The sequence below is a fragment of the Hyposmocoma kahamanoa genome, unplaced genomic scaffold (genome assembly GCF_003589595.1).
Source record: "Hyposmocoma kahamanoa isolate Upper Pololo Valley unplaced genomic scaffold, ASM358959v1 93, whole genome shotgun sequence".
Classification (NCBI taxonomy): Eukaryota; Metazoa; Arthropoda; class Insecta; order Lepidoptera; family Cosmopterigidae; genus Hyposmocoma; species Hyposmocoma kahamanoa.
In genome coordinates this window covers 4,606,158-4,631,890 of record NW_020654810.1, presented here as the reverse complement: position 1 = coordinate 4,631,890, position 25,733 = coordinate 4,606,158, and the positions used below count along the sequence as shown (strand labels likewise).

The following is a 25,733-nucleotide window of genomic DNA, read 5'->3' as shown; positions in this document are numbered from 1 at the left end:
AAATTGACGCAGATTGAAAGGACAAATAGTAGTAATCTTGAGATGTACAAGCGATATTAGTATTTTCTCTGATTCGTATTGGACTTAGTGCACAAGCGACATCCGAAGTCGGTCTAAGTTTTCTAGATTTGTATGTCCTCGGATTCGAAACTGTCGTTGGACTATCGTCTGGGAAAGCAATATTTTACTACCTAAAAAGCTGATAGTCCGCCAAAATTTGAAATGACCTGTCCTTTGAGCTAACCTTAATATAATGAGCAGCAGCCTGCCTAATAGCGTTCTGCAGCTTAGCATGACGGCTCCCCGGTTCAGCGGGAAAAGCCGCGATCTGTTTACTCAACAGGTCAATGCCCTCGGCTAATTTCCCTATACGTCCACGCATGGCGTTTACATCCGACAGGTTGTACGTCGTCTCGCCGTCGAAGAGGCTTTGACACATCTGTGAAGTAAAAGCAAGATATGAATTGGTGATTTCCGAACATTTACAAGTAACTATAGTCTGAAGACGGAGTAATATAATATTTGCGGTATTGCCAGTTTTCACAAAATTTTAAATAGTTATGTAGTAGTTGTCGAGTTTTATCGAAAGATGAATGGTGAATGTTACGACGTTGTAATTATTAGTAATTGCGTTATTTATTCTTATTTTGACAATGGGCCTATTAGTAACGAGATCAATTTTTATTCATATTTATACATTTTAACAAAAATAGCCGGGTTTGATTATCTATATTGAATTAAAATTAAAAACTTCAAAATATGTCTCCTCTTCGTATTTTTCATAAACGCCGTTCTAAATACATTACATATATGTATGAACTTACAAAAATCGACAATTCAAATGAAATTGTGCTCAGTAATTGGATGAGTAACGAGTGTGGGATGATTCAAATTATACCAATTCGGCTATTTATACCGTAAACGTGACTAATATTCAGTCGATAGGCGATAAAATATTTATCGACTGCAATCAATTGCTGCTCGCAAGCGGGCACCAGTTTTGTGCAATAAACTGTCATTTTACTCCGTCTTGAAAAAAGACAGACTGTAGATAAATCGACGTGTATGAGAAGACTGATGCGAAGGAAGCGAAAGGGTATGTCAGGGGGTAATGAGTGGTGGTCTATACCTGCCTTATCCAGTAGGAAGCGGGTAAGATGGTGCGTATGTATGTTAATTTATTTCTATGGTAAACGCACCAGAGGGCTCTTATAAGACAAGAGACAAGGTAAAAGAGAGAAGTCGTATATGAATTGGCCAAAAAGTCCGTGCGGTTAAGGCATCTAATTAGGTAGCCACACTGCCAAATCGTACATTAATTTTCAGACTTTTTACGCGGGAAGTCGTTGTCTTTAGTTCTTTACAGTGGCCATTTTCAAACTCTAGCTAACTTTAAACAAAAAGAACTTTATTCGTTTAAAATGTTGTATTGTCTATGGTCAATTTAAAAATATATTTCGGCGCATATTTTAAGAACAGGCGGCAAAGATGTTTTACATTTATACTTTGCAAACAACGACATGCATTCCTCTGAAGATTACGATAATCAAAAATAACAATTTAATGGCTGTAGAGCTCCATAAGTTCGTCCGGGGAACGTGAGCATTACTGCGCACCGGATTTGAAGAGTAAAGGTCTATCCATACATACCCGGGACGTGCCCGGGTCGTGGACGGGCCGTGCTCCGTCAGGGGCTTAAAAAAATCCCGTTGCGTATATTTTGTATGAACTTGTTCACACATGTCCGTGTCCGGGCCGACGCCGGGATGGGCCCACAGTTCATACAAACTAGCACGCCCCAACCACGTCCCGGGCACGGCCCTGATGTGTGTGGATAGTCCTTAAGTTTGCGGGTGCAACTATACACACAACTTGTTCTTCCCATCACATGATGCTCGCAAAAAAAGCAGCAATGAGATTGAAGTAGTCAGAGACGAGGGAAAAGTTTAGACTCTATACAACCTCAAATGACTTTGGTTGATTCCGCATAACAGCGAAAGTGTTGAATCAATCGCTTTGGAAAAAATATATAGTAAAATCATTGACTTACAATTGTATGGACGTCGGGTCCGCGCTAAAAAGTGTCCGCACTTGTAAGGCGCTAAAATCGTATACAGAGCGCGACACTCCGCTTTAGTCTTCATTTGTTCTACGGACAGCGCGATACTGCGATGACATAACAATTTAAATTTCGAATAGGTTGACTTGGGACATTTTTTTCGTGGTTTTTGTATTAGACCCGTCGTCCATTTATTTGTAAGTCAATGAGTAAAATTGAGAATATACACTGATTACTATACGATGTGAAAACACGATGCTAAAAATTATCACGACAGAAAAAAACACAAACTTACCTCGAAAATGTACAAGGAAACCGCTGTCAATAGTTACTTTGCATTACATATACCTACCAATGGTTTTTTTTTTATATCAACTGAACTAAATAGAACACGTACACGATACGATAAAAATTTTTCAAACGGCTTTAATTTCCTTTGTAAAAAAAATACATTCTCAAGGTTACCTATCAGTAGTCCGAAATGACGTTTTCCAGAAATAACGTTTGCTCGAATTTTCATAACCTCGGAAGTAATTTTGAGAGGAAAATGTTTTTTTTCTTTTAAACCTAATTTAACCTAACCGAACCTAATTGTGTCTTTGCGATAAACATCCAACATATCTTGAAAGAACAACGGTTTCGTTATAATTCGGTTTTCGGTGTAATGAAAATTCGAAAAAACGTTATTTCGGAAAAAAACATTCGAGTTTGTGATAGGTTACCCATTCTGAAATAAAGCCAGTGTCCATGCCGCTCGACCTAAGCAAAATGAAGCGTATTAGTACGCGAAAATTATGAATTCGAGCTAAGGTAGTATCGACTCCAAAAATCATAAAATCCGATCCAGCCCAGTCCAGTCCACACAATAAAAATCAATTTACCTTTTCATACATACTAACTGCTGGCGAGGCCTGTTCCTTCAAACTCCTCATTTGCTCATAAGCCGTAACCACTACGGTCTTCGCGTTTCGACTTTCCTGCACCTGCTTCCTTAGCTCTATGAGATTAAAGCAGTGCTCACACAGTCTTAGACCAGTCTTTTCTGTCGCGTCTTGATCTGAACGCGAGTGTTGAGGGGCTGATGGGTCTACTATTGATCCTGTAATAATCGACATGCCACAACAAGTGAGTTAAACAATCCTTATGTTATCTAAAGCAATAAGTAATAACCTGAGTCCAATAAATGGGTAAATCTTACAAAATCTCAAAATTCTTGTCCCATAGGTTTATAAAAAAAGTATTACATTCTTGACGTGAAATTAATATTTAATATCAAATTATAATTCAAATGCTACTAATGCTTCCATAAAATATTGATAAGTCTATTTAAATAAAAATAATAATAATATAAAAATGTCCCCAATATCATTCCGTCACTATGTATATCCCAAGTTCCATAATCAAACACATTCTGTACTTTAAATTAACAAATATAACAAAAATAACCTTTAAATTTTAAACATTTGATCAAATAAAATATGTTTTTGCAAAGTTAAAACTATTCTGTGGTTCTGTGATAAATAAATGTAAAAAATGTATTATTATTAATGACCCAACCAAAAAAAATCATTCCCTCACTTTTACCTTCACTTGATTCGTGAACGCATTTTTATTCTTTAGTAAATGCATTTTGTAAGTTTTTGAAAGTTAGCAGCACTGTATGCATTTCAAAATGACGAAATTCAACTTGTATGTGTAAAAAGTTTCTAGTACGAAAAGATTTAAGTTAGAATTCTAAGCATTTGGTTTTATTCATTAATTATTCACTCCGACGAGGTATTGATAGCTGTAAGCTTCCCAAAATATTAAGTCTAAAAGTAAGTACATATATACCTATCGCTATTTTTTCTTGATTTATTTCGATTTCGTCATTCCCTCACCCTCAAAGGATCTGACTACCCTATACCACTTCTTAAAAGTAATTTATTTTGGAGACCACTATATCATCAAAAACTATTTACATGAGTACTATGAGAAATTTATAAAAAACAAATACAAATTCCTCCTAAAAATTTTCATAAATATCGAAAGCATAAATTTCGAAGATCCATGAGAACTGCCCAAATAAATATGTAATTCCAAAGACTAAGATCTATATAACCAACATTGCCTTGGTCTAAGATTGCTAACAGTTTGACTGCACGTTTGCAGTTAATGCGGGAAGTCGTAAACAACTTCATGCAGCCGAGACCTTGTGACAATGCAACCTCTTTCATCGTCATCCCACCTTTTTATTACCCTGATCTCCGGTTCCTGGCCACGTACTATGAAATTTTGAATCGTTCTTAAATTCCGAAGTGAGCTCACGTGCTCGACTTCACTTAAATTCTGACCAGTTAAATCATGTAACCTAACTGCTAGTAAAGTATTCCATTTCGTCGCCTTACTTTCTCAAACTCGTATCTTAAAGCAAAAAGTAACTCGAATGCAAAAAAATTTATTGTATATACAAATTTTGCAGGCTGGTTTCACATCACATTTCCTTCATATTCACACACTGGCTTTTACCTATTATTAAAGTAACCCATCCAAATTAACATCCTTGATAAAAAATTTAAAATAAATAAAAAGTTTTGCCATCTACTGAATAATCACTCTTTATATTTGTAGTACCATTGAAAATCTTGTAACCGAACTGCTTATAAAGCATGAAATAACAAATAACAGAAAGAAATAACAGGCCCTTTTGGGGTTCTTTTACCATAACCTTTATTTAATTTAAGCAGGGAGTATTTTTATACGTTTATACTTGTTTTTATATCATTGTTTTGTTACAGCATCGAGTATATAACCAGAAATAGAGACGAAATGTCATTTAATTTGTTTGAAAACTATTCTGCCAAATCATTACGGTGACAACCCGAACTTTTGCCTGCCCGAATTCGAAACAATTGACGGGTATCGTCAATTCGTCGTATGCTCACCTGAGCATGTCCTATAACTTTGTCAAAACCACCATTTTGACAAAGAAATTATAACATGAATTTTAGTTTAGAAAATTTAAAACAATACATTAATAAAATTAGTGCACAAAGTAGTATTTTTTTTATTACTTACTTATTTATTTCTATTTTGTTAACCTCAACCCATTAGTCACCTTCTAAAATAATTTTTATTCCTCATAATTTAGAGAATTTCAGAAATGTAAGTAGATCCCAGTGGTAAAGGGTCCATTTAACATGATTCTTAATAGATTTGTCTGTCCTAAGAATTTTACTATCTGAGTATTGAATGGTAATTTTTTTGCATTGCAGCATTTGCACCAGTCATGCTGCTGCTATAGCATTCTGTATGTACTGTCAACATAAATGATTAACATTAAAAAAATTCAGTTACATTTTGACTCCTGTACACATAAGACCTATACAAAGTATGGAACTTGGTAATATTGAAAATTTAAAACCAAAAATTAATAGGCACTTTTTAGGTTTGCCATTAAGTGAGATGATTGTTTAATGTTTTTATACTTAAAAAAAGTTTTGTAAACTGTTTGAAATAATACTTACTAGCTATATTAATATCTAAGAAAAGCGAGCAGTCATGACACAGTATGGACCCGCATAACCGGCAATGATGTTTCCTCCTAGTCAAATTGAAAGCCTTTGCACAGTTCGGGCAGAGTTTTACAGATGATCCATCGAGCCATGGTACAATCTAAAAAATTAATAGATGCAATATTGTGAATAATCTGTTGATTTAATTTTGGTTTAATATTTGTTTTTTAGTGTCATATATTCATAATATACTACTTTATTATTTATTCACCAAATTGAGTTTCTTTTATAGTTATATATAAGGGTGTAGTCACTCTAGCTGCTGCAAAATAGCAATTGATATGCTGTTGGTGTGTGTTGTGGTGTGCTTTCTTATTGCTGTTTTCAGTGTCTTGGCTGCCCTAGGCCCCAGGCCATGTAATCAGTACCAAGCCCCTTTCTCAGCGCTCATATACCTACTGGTAGACATATCTATATTTTATAAATTAAATGCACGAAAGTGATTTAGGAAGATTATAGTTATAAGATGCGGTGCAGAGCGGGCTGCCATAATGTGCATGAGCCTTTAAAATATTTAGGTACTTGTGAGTTATTTCTTGTTACCATCAGTGAATTTTTTGTCACGATAGGCCACCCCCGAAAATCTGGCCGCCCTAGGCCCGAGTCTAGGGCAAATCCGCCACTGGCTGTTTTGCAGTTGTGTTGCAGTGGGGAATACCACCCTCGTGATTATGCACTTACCTGTAGGGGTAGCAGGACAAGGTGTGACATAGTAGTGTAAAATATTGTTATTCTCTATGCAAAAATAACAATATCTCACTCTTTACATCACTCCCATGCTAGTTGCGTCCTGTTGTGCTAGCCCTACTGGTGTAAGGTTTTTTTTTTAGATGGTGTAGCTCAGTTAGAAAAAATAATAGAATAGAGTCAACTGTAACATAATAAAATTAATTTATAAATGAAGAGCAGGGGAACAAAAACCAAAAAGTAACATTTTGACTTGTTCTTCTTTTTTAATGGCAAATGGTAGTTTTTATATGTTTCTATGAATAATTTATCCAACCTGAACAACCGCTAAAGCCTTCTTCAAAAACGACAAATCCATTCAAAGAGAAAAGAAAAAATTAGAATCGTAATTAATCAGATTGGTTCTTGTTCCCAATCTCCTCAATTTTAACACTGACATCTAATCATTTGATATAATATTGGATTTCAATTATAGACACTATGAATCATGATTACATACATGATACTTTGCCCTATCCAATTGTTAAACAGCAAAAAATTACTTACTTCCTGCTCATACACTTTCCTCTGGCCAGGGTCACTAGGCATGTTACAAACTAATTTATCGAGTCTGATTAACAGTTTATTTGTCTCTGTAGCGTAGCGCTCCAGTCTCGCTGACCTCACACGTTTTAAATATTCGGTAGAGCTCCGACTTACACCCACACTTTGCACCTCATCGGGATAATAATATTGTTCTTGATAGTTAAATTTTAAAGCACGGTCGAACGTTTCCTTTAACTCCGTATCATCTTTATTTAATATTATCTTCTTGGCCTTCCCGAAAACGTCTTTTAATGATCTTAAAACATCCTGGTCTTCAGAGTGGAGGCTTTCAAAGTGGCTAGTAAGTTGGCTTGCGGATTTTAAGTCCGCTTTACAAATAGGGCAAAGGAATCCTTCTAGAATCTCTTCTTCGTTGGCTGCCGCCATGATTGTAGCGACAGTTACTACCACCTGCACATTGCAATTATCGAACGGTTATAGATAATTTACGTGAAAAGATTACTAAATACACCCTTTCCCATACTAACACAGACCAATAAAGCACTAATTAATGCGTTTTGTTGTTGTTCCTAAACGTCATTCAATAAATAATAGTATCCAAATGAAATAATATATAAAATAAATAAAAATGAAATAAATATAAAATGAAATAGGCATTATGACTACACTAACATGTATTGTATACGGTTATTTAAACATAATAAAAATGATTTAATTAGTCACATCGTCACATGACCGCATCAGTGTTTTAGAAAAATTGCAAACAATCACCTAGCTTGTAACAATAAAACGCAAACGTCAGTAACAGTGTTGTCATAAAAACGTTTTTATTTTCTGCTAAGGCCTTTTTTTTAATGGTAATTTGGTAATTTCCTAATTTTAACAACCAGTGTGACCACCGATTTTGTGAGAAGTTTTTAAGAGGCATAGGATTAGAAGAGTAAGAATAAAACTTAAGTTTACATAATTGATTTCATATATTCAGTAACATCATTAAAAAGTTGTTTTAACTCTTCAAGATGAGTCTTTGTTTCGGGCCAGTCTTGTTTTTCTGCAGCTCTGATGACGGCCTGGCCGGTCAAACGGGCGGAAGAAATTTGCTGGTCGGCCTGCAGTTTTTCTTTATCTTCGGCCCCTTGACGAGCTTTTAGGCTGTATTCAAGAAGCGACTGCGTTAATTCTATCACTTTCTGGCATGTGTTCGGACTGTTGGGCCATTTGCCACTCTGCAAAAAGTATTATTTTTTAACAGGCTAGCGACAGGTAAAATGTTCATAATCTTATTTTTTCTCAAAATGCGGGGATTAAAAAAATAGTACCTAACCACCCAATAAGTGTTTTTAGCGTATGAATTTATGATAATGCTAGCCGTGGTAATGATTTGACCTATCGCCTCTGAAGCACAGAGTCGTGGGATCGAATCCAGGCTTGCGCCTCTGAGTTTTCGGAATTACGACGTGAAATTTTAATTTGAAATTTAACATGAGCTTTTCGGTTTCCAATTAGTTTTGGACATTTGGATAGCGCTACATGAAGTGTATATCACCATCCCGCTTTTTTGTCGTTACGAACCTATACTGAACTGTAATAAGAGTTCATAGTAAGGCCCCTGTGCCCAACAGTGGGACTATGAAATGAAATGTTGCTTTATTTTCTCTTCACAAATATGCTTAAAGGAACATATAGGTTAAAACAAGATTGGTCATGCTGTTTTGTGAGAGACTGGTATCCGAGATAGGTATCGAAAAACCTGTATTACTATTGAATATAGTATTGTTCACCAGGCTTCCATGAGCAATATGGTTGTGACACAGGAGAAAAATTAATTAAAGTATACAAATATTCCTAACTTATTATAAAACTAGTGGTGAACTAACCTAAGTAATTAGTTCCACTAAGAACTCTAATAATCTCACTATATGTAAAGAGTGAGGATGAATGAGTGTTTATGTGTGTTACTGATTAGGTGCATATTATAAGACTATTATTTTTTATTATGAATTTCTCTAGCACATTAAATAATAAAAAACGTACCAAAGTATACGCCTTATACGCTTTCATCAACCGCTGAGCCTTTAACAAGTAAGTAGGACTGATATCGGCATACAATTGCCATATGTCCGGTTTGTTCTGATGTATTGAAGTTATTCTTCCAAACAGTTCTAGTACTTTTTTGTGTAACCTAGGGATAAAAATAGTAATACATTTAAAGCAGTAGCTTTTGTTGCATATTGTTTCAGTGGTTAATTTTATTTATTTTGGTAGGATAGAATAATCTATACAGAGTACTACAAAAACCGACCTCAAAAGAAGAATTACACCTACTTGCCAAGTTTTATTGAAAACAGTTACCGGAAAATGCACGAAGCCGGAAATCATTCCCTAGTTAGCTACCCTTAGAGGTGGAATATTTTCTTCAAGTTTAAATGAGACCATTGTTGAGGTACCCTCTTTCCAACAAAAAAGAACCACCAAAATCTGTTCATAAATTCGGAGTTATCGCGTAAAATACTTACAAAAAAAACATTCAGTCGAATTGTGAACCTCTTCCTTTTTTTGAAGTCAGTTAAAAAGTACAAAGTACTGAACCCTGACTATAGTTTGACCGCTGAGAGAATGCGTTCCTGACAGGTCGTGATCGAACGGCCGACATAACTTTGAAGAATTTACGATAAAAATATTTTTATCGTTTATATGCATTATGCACTATTGATACAAAATTTAATTAAAATTCATAGTAGAACGTCAATCTATAATAAACTATAATAGTTTAGCTTTAAATTTTATGTCTAATGTATAATAAATAAGTATGTTTTTAGATCAGTACTACGTTGTTTCAAGGTTACCTCAATTGGCTATTTTTGTAGTGATGTGGTAAACAATACCATCTTTACAGTACAGTATAACTAATATAACGCGAAAAAGAACTATTTATAATACGTGCAAATTCAATACGGCAAAAAGAACGACCGCCGAGACATTGCGTTCCAACTGACATGTGTCAGGAACGCATTCTCTCGGCGGCCGAACTATAGCCCACATGACATCGCTCGTCTAGTGTTACCATTTTCATTTTAGATTTATTAGCACAACATGAGAACAGCAAAATAATGGAATTTTAGGGATTATGACATAAAATATACTATAATATTATGACAAACACATGCGACAATTGTGTCGCATGTGTTTGTCGTTGACCATAATAAATAGAAGGGGATCCAAAACTGCACCTTGACTGACTCCTACAAAATGTCCAAACTTACCCCGCACTGCTATTACCATCAGCGTCTTTTTCGTCCTTCACAATAGCACGTACAAGTAAAGATAACACTTCTACGTCATCCAGCTTGTGCTGCAGATCCAGCATGCGATGGCATCCCCGTATGACGTCATCGAAATGGCCGGTGTCCATGCTCACTATTATTACATTTTCCCATAACTAGAAACCAATAACAGATTTAAAAAACTGAGAAACTTTAAATTTTGTTATTATTACCCGAGTTGTTGAAGGTACCATCAAGGTATATAGGAAGTAGGTATACAACCAGAAATAGAGACGAAATGTCATTTAATTTATTTTAAAACTATACTGCCAAATCATTACTGTGACAACTGCGCTCCGATTGGCCAGTCAATTGTAACACTTCAAATCCACCAGTTTAACTTGAGCTTTGCTATAATGGACGAAAATCGAAAAATTACATATTTAATTAACGATGAAATGTGATTCCGTTTGTTTTGTAATTAGATGTTTTGCTGTTTTTCCCACATCACCGAATGGAACAGCCCTCATAGTTAGAGATATTATCTTTATTACAATAAACACAGAATATTTTTCACAGGCCAGTTGTTGGCGCTGTACTATTTCAGCTTTCGAATTTGCGATTTCAGTGCAAACGAGAGTTGGTATTTAAAAGTAATATAAGGCCCGTTTGCCCGATGAGTTGCCTGGGATAGATGGCCCTTATTTCGTCTCTATTTCTGGTTATATACTCGATGTGTGAAGTTGAATGAGGTTGGAAGAATTTATATATATTTTTATGATACTAAGCTATGGGACGAACAAGTCGTGCGCCGGGTGTTAAGCGACACGCCTGTCAATAGCAGTTGCAGTGCCAATCAGAGCTTTAAATAACGCGCACATACTCATAGCCGCGCACTAACGAAACCCTGTATCGCAGGTGCCATGGACACACACATAGACAACCACAGATTACACCCAAACTTCATGAGAGAAATAAATATAAGCCGTACAAATACTTCTCTCAGCCCAGTAATCGAACCCGGGAGGGATAACCGTTCGACAACGGAGGCAGTTAAATCGCAATAATCTGAGGGACATTGCCACTACGCCCGTCACCCTGAGATAAGTTGACAAGTCCCATGTGCCTGTAATTTCACCAGCACTTACCCTTCAAAACCGGAACGCAGTAATGCTCACATTACTGCTTGGCGGCAAAAATAGGTAAGGTGGCAGTACTTCCTTGGATGAACTATTTGACAAGGATCTCTACTGCTACTCAAATTTTCGACTAAAATGTTTAATGTTTTGTTATTTAAGTGGAATATCCTAAATATATTTATTGTGTTAATAGTAACATGTTAATAGTACATTGTGTACGGTAAATAAGAAATTAACAACGAGGGCCTATTAGAAGCCCGAAGCCAAAGGCTGAGGGCTTTAATAATTCGAGTTTTGCCGTTTTTAACGTTCGTGACATATTAAATATTTTTCATCACATCATCATGATCGTTCAGCCTTACGACGCCCACTGCTGGGCATAGGCCTCCCCTGACGATCTCATTTGCGAGGAAATAAATAAAATATAAATATTGTTCACAACACAACAATTATGGATTTAGCAAAGGGGGGTATTTTGTTTTTTTACATTCTTCCTTAGATAATACAATTCGACCTAAAATGTAAACAGCAAACACGCAGCCATGATGGATCGTAAAATAAAATTTGGCAAATTTTTATGCAGAAAATAATTAAAATCAATTATAAGAAATTCTTATATAATAAGTGTATAAGAAATGACTGAATTGCAATTACATTTCTGTTTAGATAACATTTTAAGCGAACGTTTTAATTTTGAACATAAGTAACCACCTTGCTTGAATTGCACCTGACCTAGGTAAAAATATACTGTGCTACAAACTAAAAAAAAAACCCTTAACGACCATGGACGCAATGGAAAAAAACGGTCCGTGGGTTTTATTTGGTACATTATAAGCAAAATAGCCACCGTGCAATCATACTCTCTCCGTGGCCGAACGGTTACCATGCCGGACTGCCACGCAGAGGTCCCAGGTACGATTCCCGGGCCAGGAGAACTATTTGTATGGCCTACATTTATTTCTCTCGTGAGTTTGGGTGTAATTTGTGGTTGTCTATATGTGTGTCCATGGCACCCGCGACACAGGGTTTCCCTAGTGCGGGGCTATGTTGAGTGTGAGCGTTATTGTTATTATTATTATTATACCATTCACGAGCAAGTGTGATGAAAATAAAATAGTTACCTTCCAATTATCATAATTAAATCTCAGCGCTTCCATCAAAGCTCTGTACGCTCGGTTCTTATCACCCTGTTTCACGTAAACTTTGGCTAGATTATTCCAGGCCTCAAAAGAGTTCGGTTGCAAGTACGTGTAACGGCGGTACGCCTTCGCAGATAAATCCCAGTTCTCCACCATTAGAGCTGCGAAGCTGTAACGTACGAGAGGACACCCAATTAGTTCTAATTGTTTAAACAATTGTATAAAAAATGTATAAGACTTTTGTATAACGATAATAACTTTAATATGACACTTAAATCTGTGTGGTTATGCAATACAATAGCAGTAATAAGGGTTGTCATCATTTGTAAATTTAAAACTATTAAATCCATTTCGATTTTGTAGTAATGATATATATCACTTTCCATTATATTTTATTTATCTTATAACTTTCTATTAAATTTCTCTCCTACGGGTGTCTGGAAGAAATTGCTACTTAACAATAAGGCCGAATTGTGTATTAGTTTATTCTGTGATTCTTAGAGCCTAAACACACGGCGTAATTTATATGCGCCGACGACGTGCGTATAAATTACTCGCGCATTTTGATAAAAGACAGTTTTAATTTTAGTTCTGTTTGTTAATTACAGTTAGTTTTTTGAAACGAAGCAACTGCATGAAATTGTAAGTGTAAACTCCAGTGGAGTATATAAGCTTCTTCGCTACAGTGCGTCTACGGCGCATATATCGACCCCTCCTACGTAAAGTATCGTATGTCGAAATTGCCAAGTTTTCAGGGGAGCGTTTTAAAGTTTTGAATCCACTGAAATGAGCACACACGTGGCTTTAGCATTTCTCAGTTCCATTCGGCGAATCTCGTTACTCACATAGAGTGATCATCGTAGATCATCCAAGATATCTAGGATTTTATAATACTCTATTTGAGTACAAGCTTTGCCGAATAAAACTGCGAAATGCTAATCAAATATAATACTCACTTCAGTGAATTGAGATTTAAGACGCTCCCCTGTAAACTTGGCAATTTCGATATATGATACTTTACGTAGGAGGGGTCGATACGTGCAGATGACGCGCGTATACACACAGATTACGCGCGTTTACGGCGCTTATAAAATACGCCGTGTGCATAGGCTCTTGCATTACTGTTCTGGGTAGTCGTTGTAGGTTTTAATGTGCACTAATTAATTCATTCATTCGCTTTTATAATTTATATAGTGTAATTTGTTTCAAACATAGGCGAAGATCAGTATAGGTTAGGCATATATAAATTATTTCTTCTGATCTAGTAAAGTGAGGGAAGTATATTTCGCGTAGCGAGACTAAAGTAATACATTTAAGTATTTTCAGAATCAGTTAAAAAACTTAAAACATTTAATTTTCATTAAACACGGCATGATAAATATACCTCACTCTTTCATTACACCTCATTCTTTTTGTGACACAAACATATTATTATTATTATTATTTATTTGTTAAGGATTGACTCTATAGATCCATCAGCATAAACAAATAATTAAGACCTACAAAAACTCGCCATATTTTTCTATACAAACATAAATTTGTAAAAAATGCAATGGCGTGTGAAAGCTTTGATAAATTTTCACTTCATATATTTTTTTACTGCATAAAGTGAAAAGCTGGGTTTTTAACTCGTTTTTGAAACTCATTCAACTCTCGAACGATAGCCTAAATATATGTTTACATCCTTGTTCAACAATCTGTACTCTCTTTTTTTTTCGCACAGATCTAATTGTCATTTAACTCACCCCAATCTCAACCAGACGCTTTCCTGAATAGAGTTGATCTCAACCGACTTTTCGTAATGCGGTATACACTCTTCATAATTCTTGTGGTCAAACAAAAAATTGCCCCAATGCCTTTGCGCCCTACTGCTTTTATGCTCAGAGAAATCCCACGCTTTTTCGTAGCACGATACGTCATCTAAAATTTGAAATATATAATGCAATATGAAGTTTGATCCATAGTATCTGTGTTACCCACAAAGATTTTTTTTCATAATATCAAGTGACGGGACGAACAGGTCGTGCGCCTAGTGGTATGCAACACGCCTATGCATAGCAGTTGTAATGCCGCTCTGAGCTTCAAATCGTAAAGATCTGAAACGCACTGTCACTACGCCCGTCACCCTGAAACATAAGTTGACAATTCCCATGTGCCTGTAATTTAACCAATACCCTTACCCTTCAAAACCAGAACGCAGTAATGCTCACATTACTGCTTGGCGGCACTTCACATAGGCAAGGTGGCACTACTTATCTGGACGAATTCTTTCACAGGTAGCTCTACTGCTACTATTTATATAGTAGCAGTAGAGCTCGTTGTGGAAGAGTTTGTTGTTCTTGTTTATGTGTTGTTGTCAACATGTTCGTCCCGGAACTTGATATTATAAGAAAAAGACAGAAACGTGATTTACTTTGGGGAAATGCCTCAGACGTTAATAGAATCTTACGTCCTGCTGACGTACGCAATTAGAACAATTTACACACAGGGCCTTAGAGTATATCTAACATTGAAGAAATAAACATTCTTACACCAATGTCAAAGTTAAATTCTGTTTACTTAAATAGTAATTATTTCATCAAAAATATTGACAGACAATATTAATATGAGAAACAATAAGAACCTGGCTGCACTTGACAATCGTCTAGATAACTAAGATAGTTTGAAATAAATATTGTATAAGATAAATGTCAAGAAATATATATTTACAAAGAGCAACCCATCGAGTTTCTTACTCGTTCTTCTCGGGGGAATCTGCCTTACGAATGTGTTGTAGTATTCAGTCATCAATATAAAGACATATTGAATTTGAATTAGTAGAGTTTCCACTCACCTGTTGCATCTCCAAGTAGACAATACAGTTTTACTGTTGGCTGAATATCTATTTGCTGCCGTATTACTTCCGCTGCCTAAAAATTTGCAAAGAGAACAATAACAACAAGTAATATATTATATTTAACATTGCTGCAAGTAAATACATCTTATTTTTAAATTTATACCAAATATATTATATGGATACCAAATATGTGGATGAGCAGACGTCATCGCGATCTATGCAAGAATCCAAGGGAATAAGGTCTCATAGGTTATTTTAAATGTACCTCAACGAAACAAATGCGTGTTCTAATAGTCAAGATATTTTGTTTTTATTTTTATGAAGAACATTTTGCAGTTGGCCGCGCATGACTTTAAACTGTTAAAGTCATGCGCGGCCAACTGCAAAATTGGCACTGGCCAAAGAACAAAAGAAACTCGTAATGGTCAGGATATTCAAAATCACTCAATACTTATTAAAATTTCGATAACATTTCGAAAGCGCGTTTTAAAAAATCCAAAAGCGGTTCAATACCGTCTAGCGGCATCGTACCCATACCACATTACATACATAGATCAATATTTATGTCAATAAATTGATATAAGTATTAATAGTTTTTTTTGAAGAAACCTACACTGTTCAGACAAAAAGTCACCAATAAATATTGATGACTTTTTATTACTATCTGCGAACGCCTTTGTGGTATCTAAAAAACATTTTACACCTAGTTTGTAATAATGAATAGTACAAAGATCGAATATTAAGAAAAAATACCTTCCATCCGTCTGGATTCGAACCAACGTCTTCCAGCAAACAAAATGGCAAGAAAGTCGTTAAAAAACAAAACTGCAAGAAGCGCATAGAAAAATTCGTAAGGTCCGCTAGTTCGTTCCATGGCTTAACTGGCATAGCGTCTGACACGGTTCGCTGGAAGACGTTGGTTCGAATCCAGCCGGATCGGAAGAATTTTTAGTTAGTGTTCCATGTTTGTATTAATGATTTAGTACAAACTAGAGGAGTAATTTCAGAAAAATAATTAAATATTATGGTAGTCAAACATTGTGACATTAAAAAAAACTTTAGTTTAGCCTGCTGAAACGCATGTGATAAAATAGTTATTTTTAATACAAGTGCGGAAAGTTAGTCATTAGGAGGCTTCTTGAGACAAGTGAAAATGACAAACCCGCACGTGTATCAAACGACGTTTTTTAATACATTTGCGAAAAAACTACATTGAAAGTAAAAACTAGAAAATAAAACAGTATTTAAAAAAACCTCATTTTATTTCTTTGACTGATAAAAATTCAGAGTACAATGGCAACTGTTGCCATTATTCAGCCACATTAAAAGTATTATAGCGCGCAGCGGTCCGTCGTAATACTCACCTCAGGTCATTGTTAATACTCAATCAGCCATCTTTACGGAAAATATTTTGGTATTTTTAAATGTAACCCGTTGTTTTATAAAACACCTATGCAATTTAAACAAATAAGATGTTTGTAAGTAAATATAAGTTTTAATGACGAATGAGAAATAGAGACGAAATGTTATTTAATTTGTTTGAAAACTATTCTGCCATACCATTACGATGACAACTGCGCTCTGATTGGCCAGCCCGAATTCGAAACAATTGACGGGCATCGTCAACTGTTTCACTTCAAATCTGCCAGTTTAACTTGAGCTTTGCTCGAATGTTGAACAATTACATATTGAGTATTTAATTAACGATGAAATGTAATTCCGTTTGTTTTTTAATTAGATGTTTTGCTGTTGTTCCCACACCACCGAATGGAACAACCCCCCATATTATCCTTATTACAATAAATACAGAATATTTTTGGAATATACGGAGACGTACACACAGGTCAGTTGTTGGCGCTAACTATTTCAGGTTTCTAATTTGTGATTTCAGTGCAAACGAGAGTTGATAATTTAAAAGTGATATAAGACCCATTTGCCTGATGAGTTGCCAGGGAGGGATGGCTCTTATTTCGTCCCTATTCTGGTTATATACTCGATGGATTTGCTTAATTTGTATTAAGATTACTTCAGTGGCCCAGCAGTCAGCAATGTGGGCGCTAGGCAAAGTAGGGGCCACTTCCCGGTGGAGTTTTACCTTGTGCCTCAACTGCAAGCAGGTGTAACAGACAATGACATCCTCCCATAGTTGCAAGATCTGGTATTCTTCCAGCGCTGCCTTTACCAGCCCTAAGCTGAGGTATAGGTCCGCGAGCTGCTGCCGCCACGTCCAAGCTGGTTGTAGACCAGACGCCCAGATATAGGAAAGTCTACGTGGACAAAAAAGATTGTGAAATGCACATTGATTTACAAATAAATGGACGACGGGTCTAATACAAAAACCACGAAAAAAATGTCCCAAGTCAACCTATTTAAACGTAGTGACATGTAAAGGAATATGAAAAAGCTAAAACGTTGAATTTATATTGTAATGTCATCGCAGTACTGTCTAATTTTGCTTGCTTCGCTGTCAGTCGAACAAACGAAGACTAAAGCGTGAATGACGCTCTGTATACGATTTTAACGCCCTATAAGTTCGGACACTTTTTAGCGCGGATCCGACGTCCATATAATTGTAAGTCAATGGAAATGCAGGATACTTTTAGCCGAACTTATTGATAAAATCGCCAATAGCCCACTTTACACAGTCAATCTATCAGGAGCACACAGAATTTCTCGCGGGAAAGCCTGCACACGCAATCGTGCGCGATTACCTGTTTGAAATTTTTTAAGCTAACGTCCTTTCGTGTGCGTTTGTTCGTGTTCGTTTTTGTTACAACGAAAGGAACGTCCGTGAAAAGGCTAATACACGCTAATACTGCTTGGCGGCAGAAATAGGTAATGTAGCAGTGCTTCCCTGGACAAACTCTTATGCTTATGATAGCTTAGGTAAAAAAAAATATCGCATCAATTTGCTGCTTTGGTGTATACAGCAAAAACATTAAATTGTGGCCTACATTACTCACTCTAGGTGTTAAAATCAGAATCTAACCTGCTACATGGAGCAACAGCTTTCTTATCATTGACTATAGTCTCACATTGCAGCATAGCTCTTTCCACAGTTCTCTTATGATTGGCTTCAAGCTTGCAGCGGACCAGTAAAGCAGCCACCCGCGTAGACCATGGACCACTCTTTTGAGATACTATTGCCTCAATGTAGGGCTGAAGTTCTTCCGTCGTTAGGTCATCTTTGGGTTGTGATTTTTGAATGTATTGACTGGAATAATTTTTTAAATTAAAGTTGGTCATTAACAGTCTACGCGCTGTCACGTCTTCTCAGTTGTAGTATAACATGGCGTAAAAACTTGGACCCTTTGGTAACAATAAAGAAAATGGAATCTTTTGAAATATGGGTTTACTATCGTACCTTGGAATATCGTAGCCAGACCAAATTACAAATGTAGTACTTAATAAGCTAAAGAAAAAGGTGGAGCTAATGAATACTATTAAGCACAGGAAGGAACAATAAATACAAATTATTCTAGTTTATCGTCCAGGGCAAAAACGCCTGAAAACAAAGTGTCGGCAGAAGGCGGTTACAAATTTTGAGAGCATGGTTGATGGCCGGTGGTAGAGTGACAACAGATTGTCGTGCAGTTTACAGTGTCGTGGTTTGTATATTTAAACGAAGTTGTTCACATATAGCACGACACGATTAACTGTCGTTCACGATTTTTTATCGTTACAACGACAAACTGTCGTCACAGTGGGAACAGCTAGAACAACAGTCGTCAGACGATAAAAACGTGACGACGCGACAGATTGTCGTAGCTCCTATTGTCGTCACGTTCTAGTGGGAACAGCTAGTCACGACAGTCGTTTAACGATAAAAAATCATCCACTACAGATAGTCGTGATATGGGAACAGGCTAGACACGACAGTCGTTCAACGATAATAAAACGTGACGACATAGTGGGAACGCGCCCTTAAAGTCAGGATTGGCATGATGTTGTTCAACCTCCGATAGGGGAGGAACCCCAAGAAGAAGAACATTGAACGTATTTTGTGAAGTATACATGTAACAACAATGCGCAGTGTTAACTTTCCCCTTTAACCTTCTAAATTGAAATTCATAATGAAACTTCAAATCCAATATTATGTAACAACACCTGTACCGAATTGTTTTGAATTGAAACACCCCCAGGAAAAGTAGATTTCAATGTCTATAGGCAATTGTAGTATTAACCCTTTGACCGCCGCAGACGCTTTAAAGTGTCACACATTAACTTGGCTGATACGCCAATGACGCATTAAAGCGTCAATGAAATCCTTTAATTTTCAATTGAAATTATGCATATTCTAGTTAAGTATGGGTCCATAGTTGCACTTTACGTTCAGTTATGTTCTTCTTTGACTTAGGAGAATTGAATTAATATTGGACGGAAAATCATAACATGTCACATCACTATATAGGTTTGACGTCTAGGGAACGAAACTAGCTTTTTGTCAGTGGCGGTTAAAAGGTTAAGAAAGATCCCATAAATTTGCGTATCCATTGGCTGGAATCCGGAAGTGGTCGCTAAACGGTTTCATTAAATGTGTCACTAAACTTACATAGTTAACAAACAAAGTGTCTGCTCCAAACTCGGCAATTCAGTTTGATTGATCTTCTCGTTATATTCAATCTTGTTTAGCCTCACGTCGTCGTGCAACTCTACATCAAGAGGCAGTTCTGAAGCGCTGTGGCTTTCCTCTGCTGATGGCCGTGACGTTTCAGTGTCTAATGAACTGGATAGTGCTAATTGGGGCAGAGCAGTTTGTTGGAACCTCGTTCTTTTTCCAAGTATACCTAAAATTATTTATTATTCTATTTGTAATTCAGAATTATAGGAGTTTTACAAAGGGAGTTCATAACTCATTTAAGCGGGGAACATACAGAGAGCGGGTGCGGGTCGAGCACGGGTCGGGGCGGGGCCGCGGCGGGTCTAATTTCGTGTATTTATATCGGTGTGTTATCGTCCATACCTAACTAAAGTAATATTGATTACATACTAGTAACATACATCAAGTGCGCTAGGTCTGTAAGGTTTCGTCTTTGAATATTCTACAGCGGCCCGCTGCCAGCTGACCAAAAAAGGCTTCAACAAGGCAAACTGAAAACTACTAGGCGAGCAGTTTCGCCTCCGGATCCCCGGAAGCCAGGGTTTATTATTTCTAATGTCCCTGATTATCAATGACGTACAAAGGATGTAAAATATAATTAAATAGCAAAACATGCTCAAGTTGAGTGAAGAAATAGATTTCTCACAGATGGTGCTATGGCAGAAAAGTCGTTAAAAATAAAAAACAAAGGTCTGCAACAAACACATAAAACAATTCGTAAGGACCGCTGGTTCGTTCCATGGCTTAGTTGGCATAGCATCTGCCACGGTTTGCTAGAAGAGGCTGGTTCGAATCCAGACGGATCGAAGGAATTTTTTCTAAGTGTCCCATCTTTTTATTAATAATTATAAACTCAGTACAGAGTACTAAAAAAACCGACCTCAAAAGTAGGTGGAATTACGTCAATTTGCTAAGTTTTATTGAAATATCCTTAAATTCGCCACTATACAGGATTGGACACTTGAGATAATAAAAATCGGTTCTCACTACTCAAAGAACATTGAGAGAAAAACGCCTTCAATTGGAGAAATTGCAAAATGAACCATTAAAATAATTGCTCCTTAAGAAAATTTAGGCGCTATTTACATTGACTTACAAATAAATGGACGACGGGTCTAATACAAAAACCACGAAAAAAATGTCCCAAGTCAACCTATTCGAAATTTAAATTGTAATGTCATCGCAGTATCGCGCTGTCAATCGAACAAATGAAGACTAAAGCGGAGTTTGGCGCTCTGTATACGATTTTAGCGCCTTACAAGTGCGGACACTTTTTAGCGCGGACCCGACGGCGACGTCCATATAATTGTAAGTCAATGGCTATTTATAAAAATGAGTCTTCAGACTATATCTTTTTTTTTTGTATGTATGTTACGCGATAACTCCGGTATTTCTGAAACGATTCTCATGATTCTTTTTTTGTTGGAAAGGGGGTACTTCCATAGTGATCCCATTTCATTTTGAAGAAAATCATCCACCTCGAAGGGTGGCTGTTCACGCATGAAGGTTCATTTTTATAAATAGCGCCTAACTTTAATTTAGAAGCAATTACTTTAATGGCTGATTTCGTTATTTCTCCAATTCAAGGCGTTTTTCTCTCGATATACTTTGAGTAGTGTCGTAGTGAGAACCTATTTTTATTATCTGGCGTGTCAAGTCCTGTATAGTGGCGAACTAGGGGATATTTCAATAAAACTTAGCAAATAGACGTAATTCCACGTACTTTTGAGGTCGGTTTTTTTAGTACTCTGTACTGATTCAGATTTACAATCTGTAGTATGGAGATTAGCAGTCCTCTATGCTTTTGTTCACAGCCAAATACATTGGATACCTTTTTTAATAAACTCTGTACGAACATTTTGCGTGTTCTTACTCTAATCAATTCTCTATAATTACTTTAAGAATTAATAGTAATATTTTAATGTTTATACACTACAATTATAGTCTTGTTACGTTTTTTATACTTCTGACAATAACTGCTCTGTAAGACTGGGAGTAAAATATCATACTATGGTCAGCATGTAAAATAGGCACTACAGTAACAAATTGGAGAAATCAGCCCATTATAATGATGTGATGAACAAGTCCTGGGCCTGTTGGTAAGTGACATGCCTATCCATAACAGTTGCAGTGTCACTTAGAGCTTTAAAAATCTTAAGGGCACTGCCATTGTGTGCTATAAACCATACTATGCTATGGTAAGGAACTTGTAAAAAAGGACAATATTGCTATGAAGACTTACCAATCAACTCCAATCTCAATCCTGCTACTTCACGAGCCTTAATCAAATACTCCTCGACCTTCTGTACCCTTCCATACAGCAGATACGCCTGCGCAATCTCCATGCATAACAATATCTGCAACCTTTTAGTGCTCAAGTTTTGTAGCTCGTTAGTTAGTTTGGCAATTAGCAATTCTAACTCTGAATATATAGAAGCACTGGTGTCTTCTAGAGCTCTTTGATGGACTACTTTGCTTCTGAATGTCCACCAGAGGAAGAGCTGCAATAAATGATTAGTCTACAGATCTGACTATTCAACCCTATAATTGTGGGTACCTACCCTGGTTTGATTCTGTCAATATAGAAAGGAAATATCTTATATCAGCTTTTAGGCTGCATTCTGGTCACATTCCAAGTAATAAATTCTTTCATATGATGGGTTTTAAGCCATCCCCATTGTGCAGTACTTGCAATAAAATAGAGGATCTGTATCATGTATTGGTGGGGGGAACATGTACAGTGTTTGGGAATGTAAGTTTATGCAATGGACAAATTAATTGTTGGCTCAGAGAGCCAGTATGTATTGAAGCTCTAAACTTGTACAAGTGTTTGGAAATGTCCCTTGAGTAGGAAACGCAGTATTCCTCCTTTGAGGCAGACATAGTCACTCAAGGTAGCTAGCTAAAGCCTCAATAAAAAATAGATTAAAAAAAGCCCTATAATTAAAGTACCATGTGGAGGGCAACAGAAAAGTGTTGTTAGCAAACAAAAGTATGGAAGGCAGCGTTGGCAGAAAAAGGGTACTCACTAAATGATTATTGCCAATTCCAGATTTCTTACTACAGTATGAAATATTGGGTAAACAAAACAATCATAATCATACCATGGTAAGAAACTTGTATAGTGATAACACTACATAACAAATTTTCAAAAAGGATCTGTTTCTGCTTAATTCTCCTCCTGAAAGTCTGATTTTATGGCTGTCACAGTGGTATTTATTATAGCTAAGGTGGTGCTGGTGAAATTACAGGCACATGGGACTTGTCAACTTATGTCTCAGGGTGCAGTGGCTGTGCACCTCAGATCTTTGCGATTTAAAGCTCAGAGTAGCACTGCAACTATCACGGACAGGCGTGTAGCTTACCACCAGGCGCATGACTTGTTTGTTCCGTCATTTGAAACCATAAAAAAGCTACCTATATAGTGGATTAAAATAATCTCACAAAACTTCACATTTCTAAGTTCCCTTCCCTAATCCCCTCAATGTTCCCTTTTTTCCAAATTTCAACTTTTCGTTGTGCTGACTAAGAAAGGAAGTTTTTGTAACAAAATTAAGTTCTTTCGTAGTTTTATGTTAGGACCAATTAGAAAATGATATTGATGGCCTAGAAAAAAAAAATTGTGTTACATGGTAGTATTATGATATGGTTTAATGAAGTGGTCTGGTTTCTCCAACTGGTTATCATAGCATCAATTTTGCATCATATTGATGCAGAGTAGAAGGTATTTACCACTAAATATAGTCAAGATTTAACCTCTTGAGTTTAAGTAACTAATAAATAACTAACTAATAACCTATAATAATGTACTAAGTAAGGTTTCACACAAATTCTATACACATTAGCTAAATTCATAAACCTCCAACCTCTCCGCTCCAATCTTTGAGGTTTAAACATTGACTTACAAATAAATGGACGACGGGTCTAATACAAAAACCACGAAAAAAATGTCCCAAGTCAACCTATTCGAAATTTAAATTGTAATGTCATCGCAGTATCGCGCTGTCAGTAGAACAAATGAAGACTAAAGCGGAGTGTCGCGCTCTGTATACGATTTTAGCGCCTTACAAGTGCGGACACTTTTTAGCGCGGACCCGACGTCCATATAATTGTAAGTCAATGGGTTTAAAGCTCTGAGTGGCACTGCAACTGTTATGAACAGGCATGTTGCTTACCACCAGGCCCACAACTTGTCCATACCGTTTTTTTATAATACAAAGGTATTATAAAAAAAACTTTGTATGCACAAAGTAAACTGCCTTCGTGGTGGGACGGTTACCATGTTGGACTGCCATGCAGAGGTCCTGGATTTGATTCCTAGGCCAGGAGAAATATGTGTATGGCCTACATTTATTTCTTTCATGAGTTTGAGTGTAATTTGTGATTGTCTGTGTGTTTCCATGGCACCCGCGACACAGGGTTTTCCTTAGTGTGGGGCTATGAGTGTTTTATTTTTATTATTATTATTATTACAAAGTAACTTTGTATATAAAGGCACTATGATGCTGAGGTGCAGATATCAGCCAGTTACTCCATGACAAACCATATAAATAATTATATGTATAAACAAAAAAATTATTGTCAACTTACCAAATTCTGGTCAATGTTATACAAACCAGAAAAAACTTGATTTGCAAAATACAGTAACTCTGAGTACAAAATGTTTACAAAAATAGGTTCAGAGTCCCTCTGCAGCTTCTTATTGACATGTATATCTTCAGGCCATTCTGTACCTAAATATTTTTGTAACTCCAATTTTTCAGAGTGGGGACTCCAGTTTCTTTCAGTGTACGTTAGGAAAGCATTGACAGCTAGGTAGAATATTTCTCGAAGTTTGTTTTCGTTCTCTGCATATGTTTTCAATAGTTTTGTAAGTTCAGTAGAATCGAGTTTAGTATCCAACAATTCTTTGCACAAATCTTGGTTTTCTATAGTCCATTCACCTGTCCATAATTTCTTAATTGAGATATCATCTACGAGAGAAATTAACAATTTAATAAATGCGAAAATATTCAAAAATCATTTTGGAAAAATTGATAAAAACAATGTATGTTACCTGAGTCTGCAAGTTGGTCGTCATAATTGCATAGGCTCAATATAAAATTACGTTCTGACAACATTTTCGCTTTAATACTATTAAACAAAAGCTCTATAATTTATTCTATTTTCTTCTTATTTCTCTTGGCTTTTCGCGGTAAGCGTAATAATAATATTGTCTTCATGAGCGTGTATTTGACATCATTTGACATTCATACATAACCTCCAAAAAAATGTGACGAACTTTTTTGTTTAATATGGCTTTGCCTTCACATTTAGCCAATGAAGGGGTTTTGAAAACAGAATTACAGATTATAGAAGAGGTACGGAATTTGGATGAAAACGGATTGGGAAGGTGGGTAGCTATTATATACCGGCATACATATTAAAGCTTGATATATATCAAGCTTTAATATGTATGCCGGTATATAATAGCTACCCATGACGAACTTTACTGGTACGTTTCATTGTTTGAAAACATTCTTGTTTTTTTATTTAAAATTCTTTAAAATGGCTGAAACGTTAATCGCGAAATACCAAGGAACAAGGAAAAAAATTCAGTCACACAAGGCACACACTAGTGTAAAAGCTATATATTTTTCATTATCGTAACTCACTCATTAAATCATGTCATGTCTATGGAAGGCTTGACAATGTCATTGCAATCTCGCATAGCATTTTTATTATTGTTCATTCATTTCATCCATCATGTCGGTGGATGATTTATTTTTAGGTTAGTGGTAGTTTTTGTAATAAATTGGACAGACATTGGTCAAAAATGAAATTTATTTATAAGATGGAATCAGTGTTGATAACAATAACTGGTATTTTGTGCACTATATTACTGTTGAAGCTTCTTTATACGTTACGGTG

At 36.2% G+C, this 25,733-nt stretch overlaps 2 protein-coding genes across 3 annotated transcripts in view; both read right to left on the bottom strand.

Annotated features, from left to right (window-relative positions):
• Window positions 1–7,286, bottom strand: part of LOC113237621 (rabenosyn-5-like) — a 22,994-nt gene extending 15,708 nt beyond the window's left edge. The window contains exons 1-4 of the mRNA XM_026474227.1: window positions 6,847–7,286; window positions 5,566–5,713; window positions 2,941–3,158; window positions 245–439 (exon numbers count right to left, since the gene is read on the bottom strand). Of these exons, the coding sequence (XP_026330012.1) occupies window positions 245–439; window positions 2,941–3,158; window positions 5,566–5,713; window positions 6,847–7,272 (987 nt within the window). The 5' untranslated portion in view covers window positions 7,273–7,286. The remainder of the gene's footprint in view (window positions 1–244; window positions 440–2,940; window positions 3,159–5,565; window positions 5,714–6,846) is intronic.
• Window positions 7,287–7,804: 518 nt separating this feature from the next.
• Window positions 7,805–25,031, bottom strand: LOC113237324 (tetratricopeptide repeat protein 27). Of its 2 annotated transcripts, XM_026473734.1 has the most exons (12): window positions 24,880–25,030; window positions 24,414–24,796; window positions 22,066–22,324; window positions 19,776–20,010; window positions 18,213–18,437; window positions 17,319–17,490; window positions 15,221–15,296; window positions 14,133–14,307; window positions 12,370–12,556; window positions 10,110–10,285; window positions 8,881–9,028; window positions 7,805–8,072 (listed from the first exon to the last, which is right to left on the bottom strand). In XM_026473734.1, exons 1-12 carry the CDS (start codon window positions 24,941–24,943, stop codon window positions 7,806–7,808), a joined length of 2,367 nt encoding a protein of 788 aa, XP_026329519.1. In that variant the 5' UTR covers window positions 24,944–25,030; the 3' UTR covers window position 7,805. The 2 variants fall into 2 exon arrangements, with proteins under 2 accessions (XP_026329519.1, XP_026329520.1); XM_026473735.1 differs by lacking the exon at window positions 10,110–10,285 and having other exon boundaries at window positions 7,942–8,072; window positions 24,880–25,031.
• Window positions 25,032–25,733: the final 702 nt, after the last annotated feature.

Coding starts and splice junctions, on each gene's coding strand:
- LOC113237324 (XM_026473734.1), bottom strand. CDS start 24,943: ATGTTGTCAGAACGTAATTTTATATTGAGCCTATGCAATTATGACGAC. Junction 17,491..18,212: donor GCTGTTGCTCCATGTAGCAG/GTTAGATTCTGA, acceptor TTGTCCACGTAG/ACTTTCCTATATCTGGGCGT. Junction 10,286..12,369: donor TTAATTATGATAATTGGAAG/GTAACTATTTTA, acceptor ATTGGTTTCTAG/TTATGGGAAAATGTAATAAT.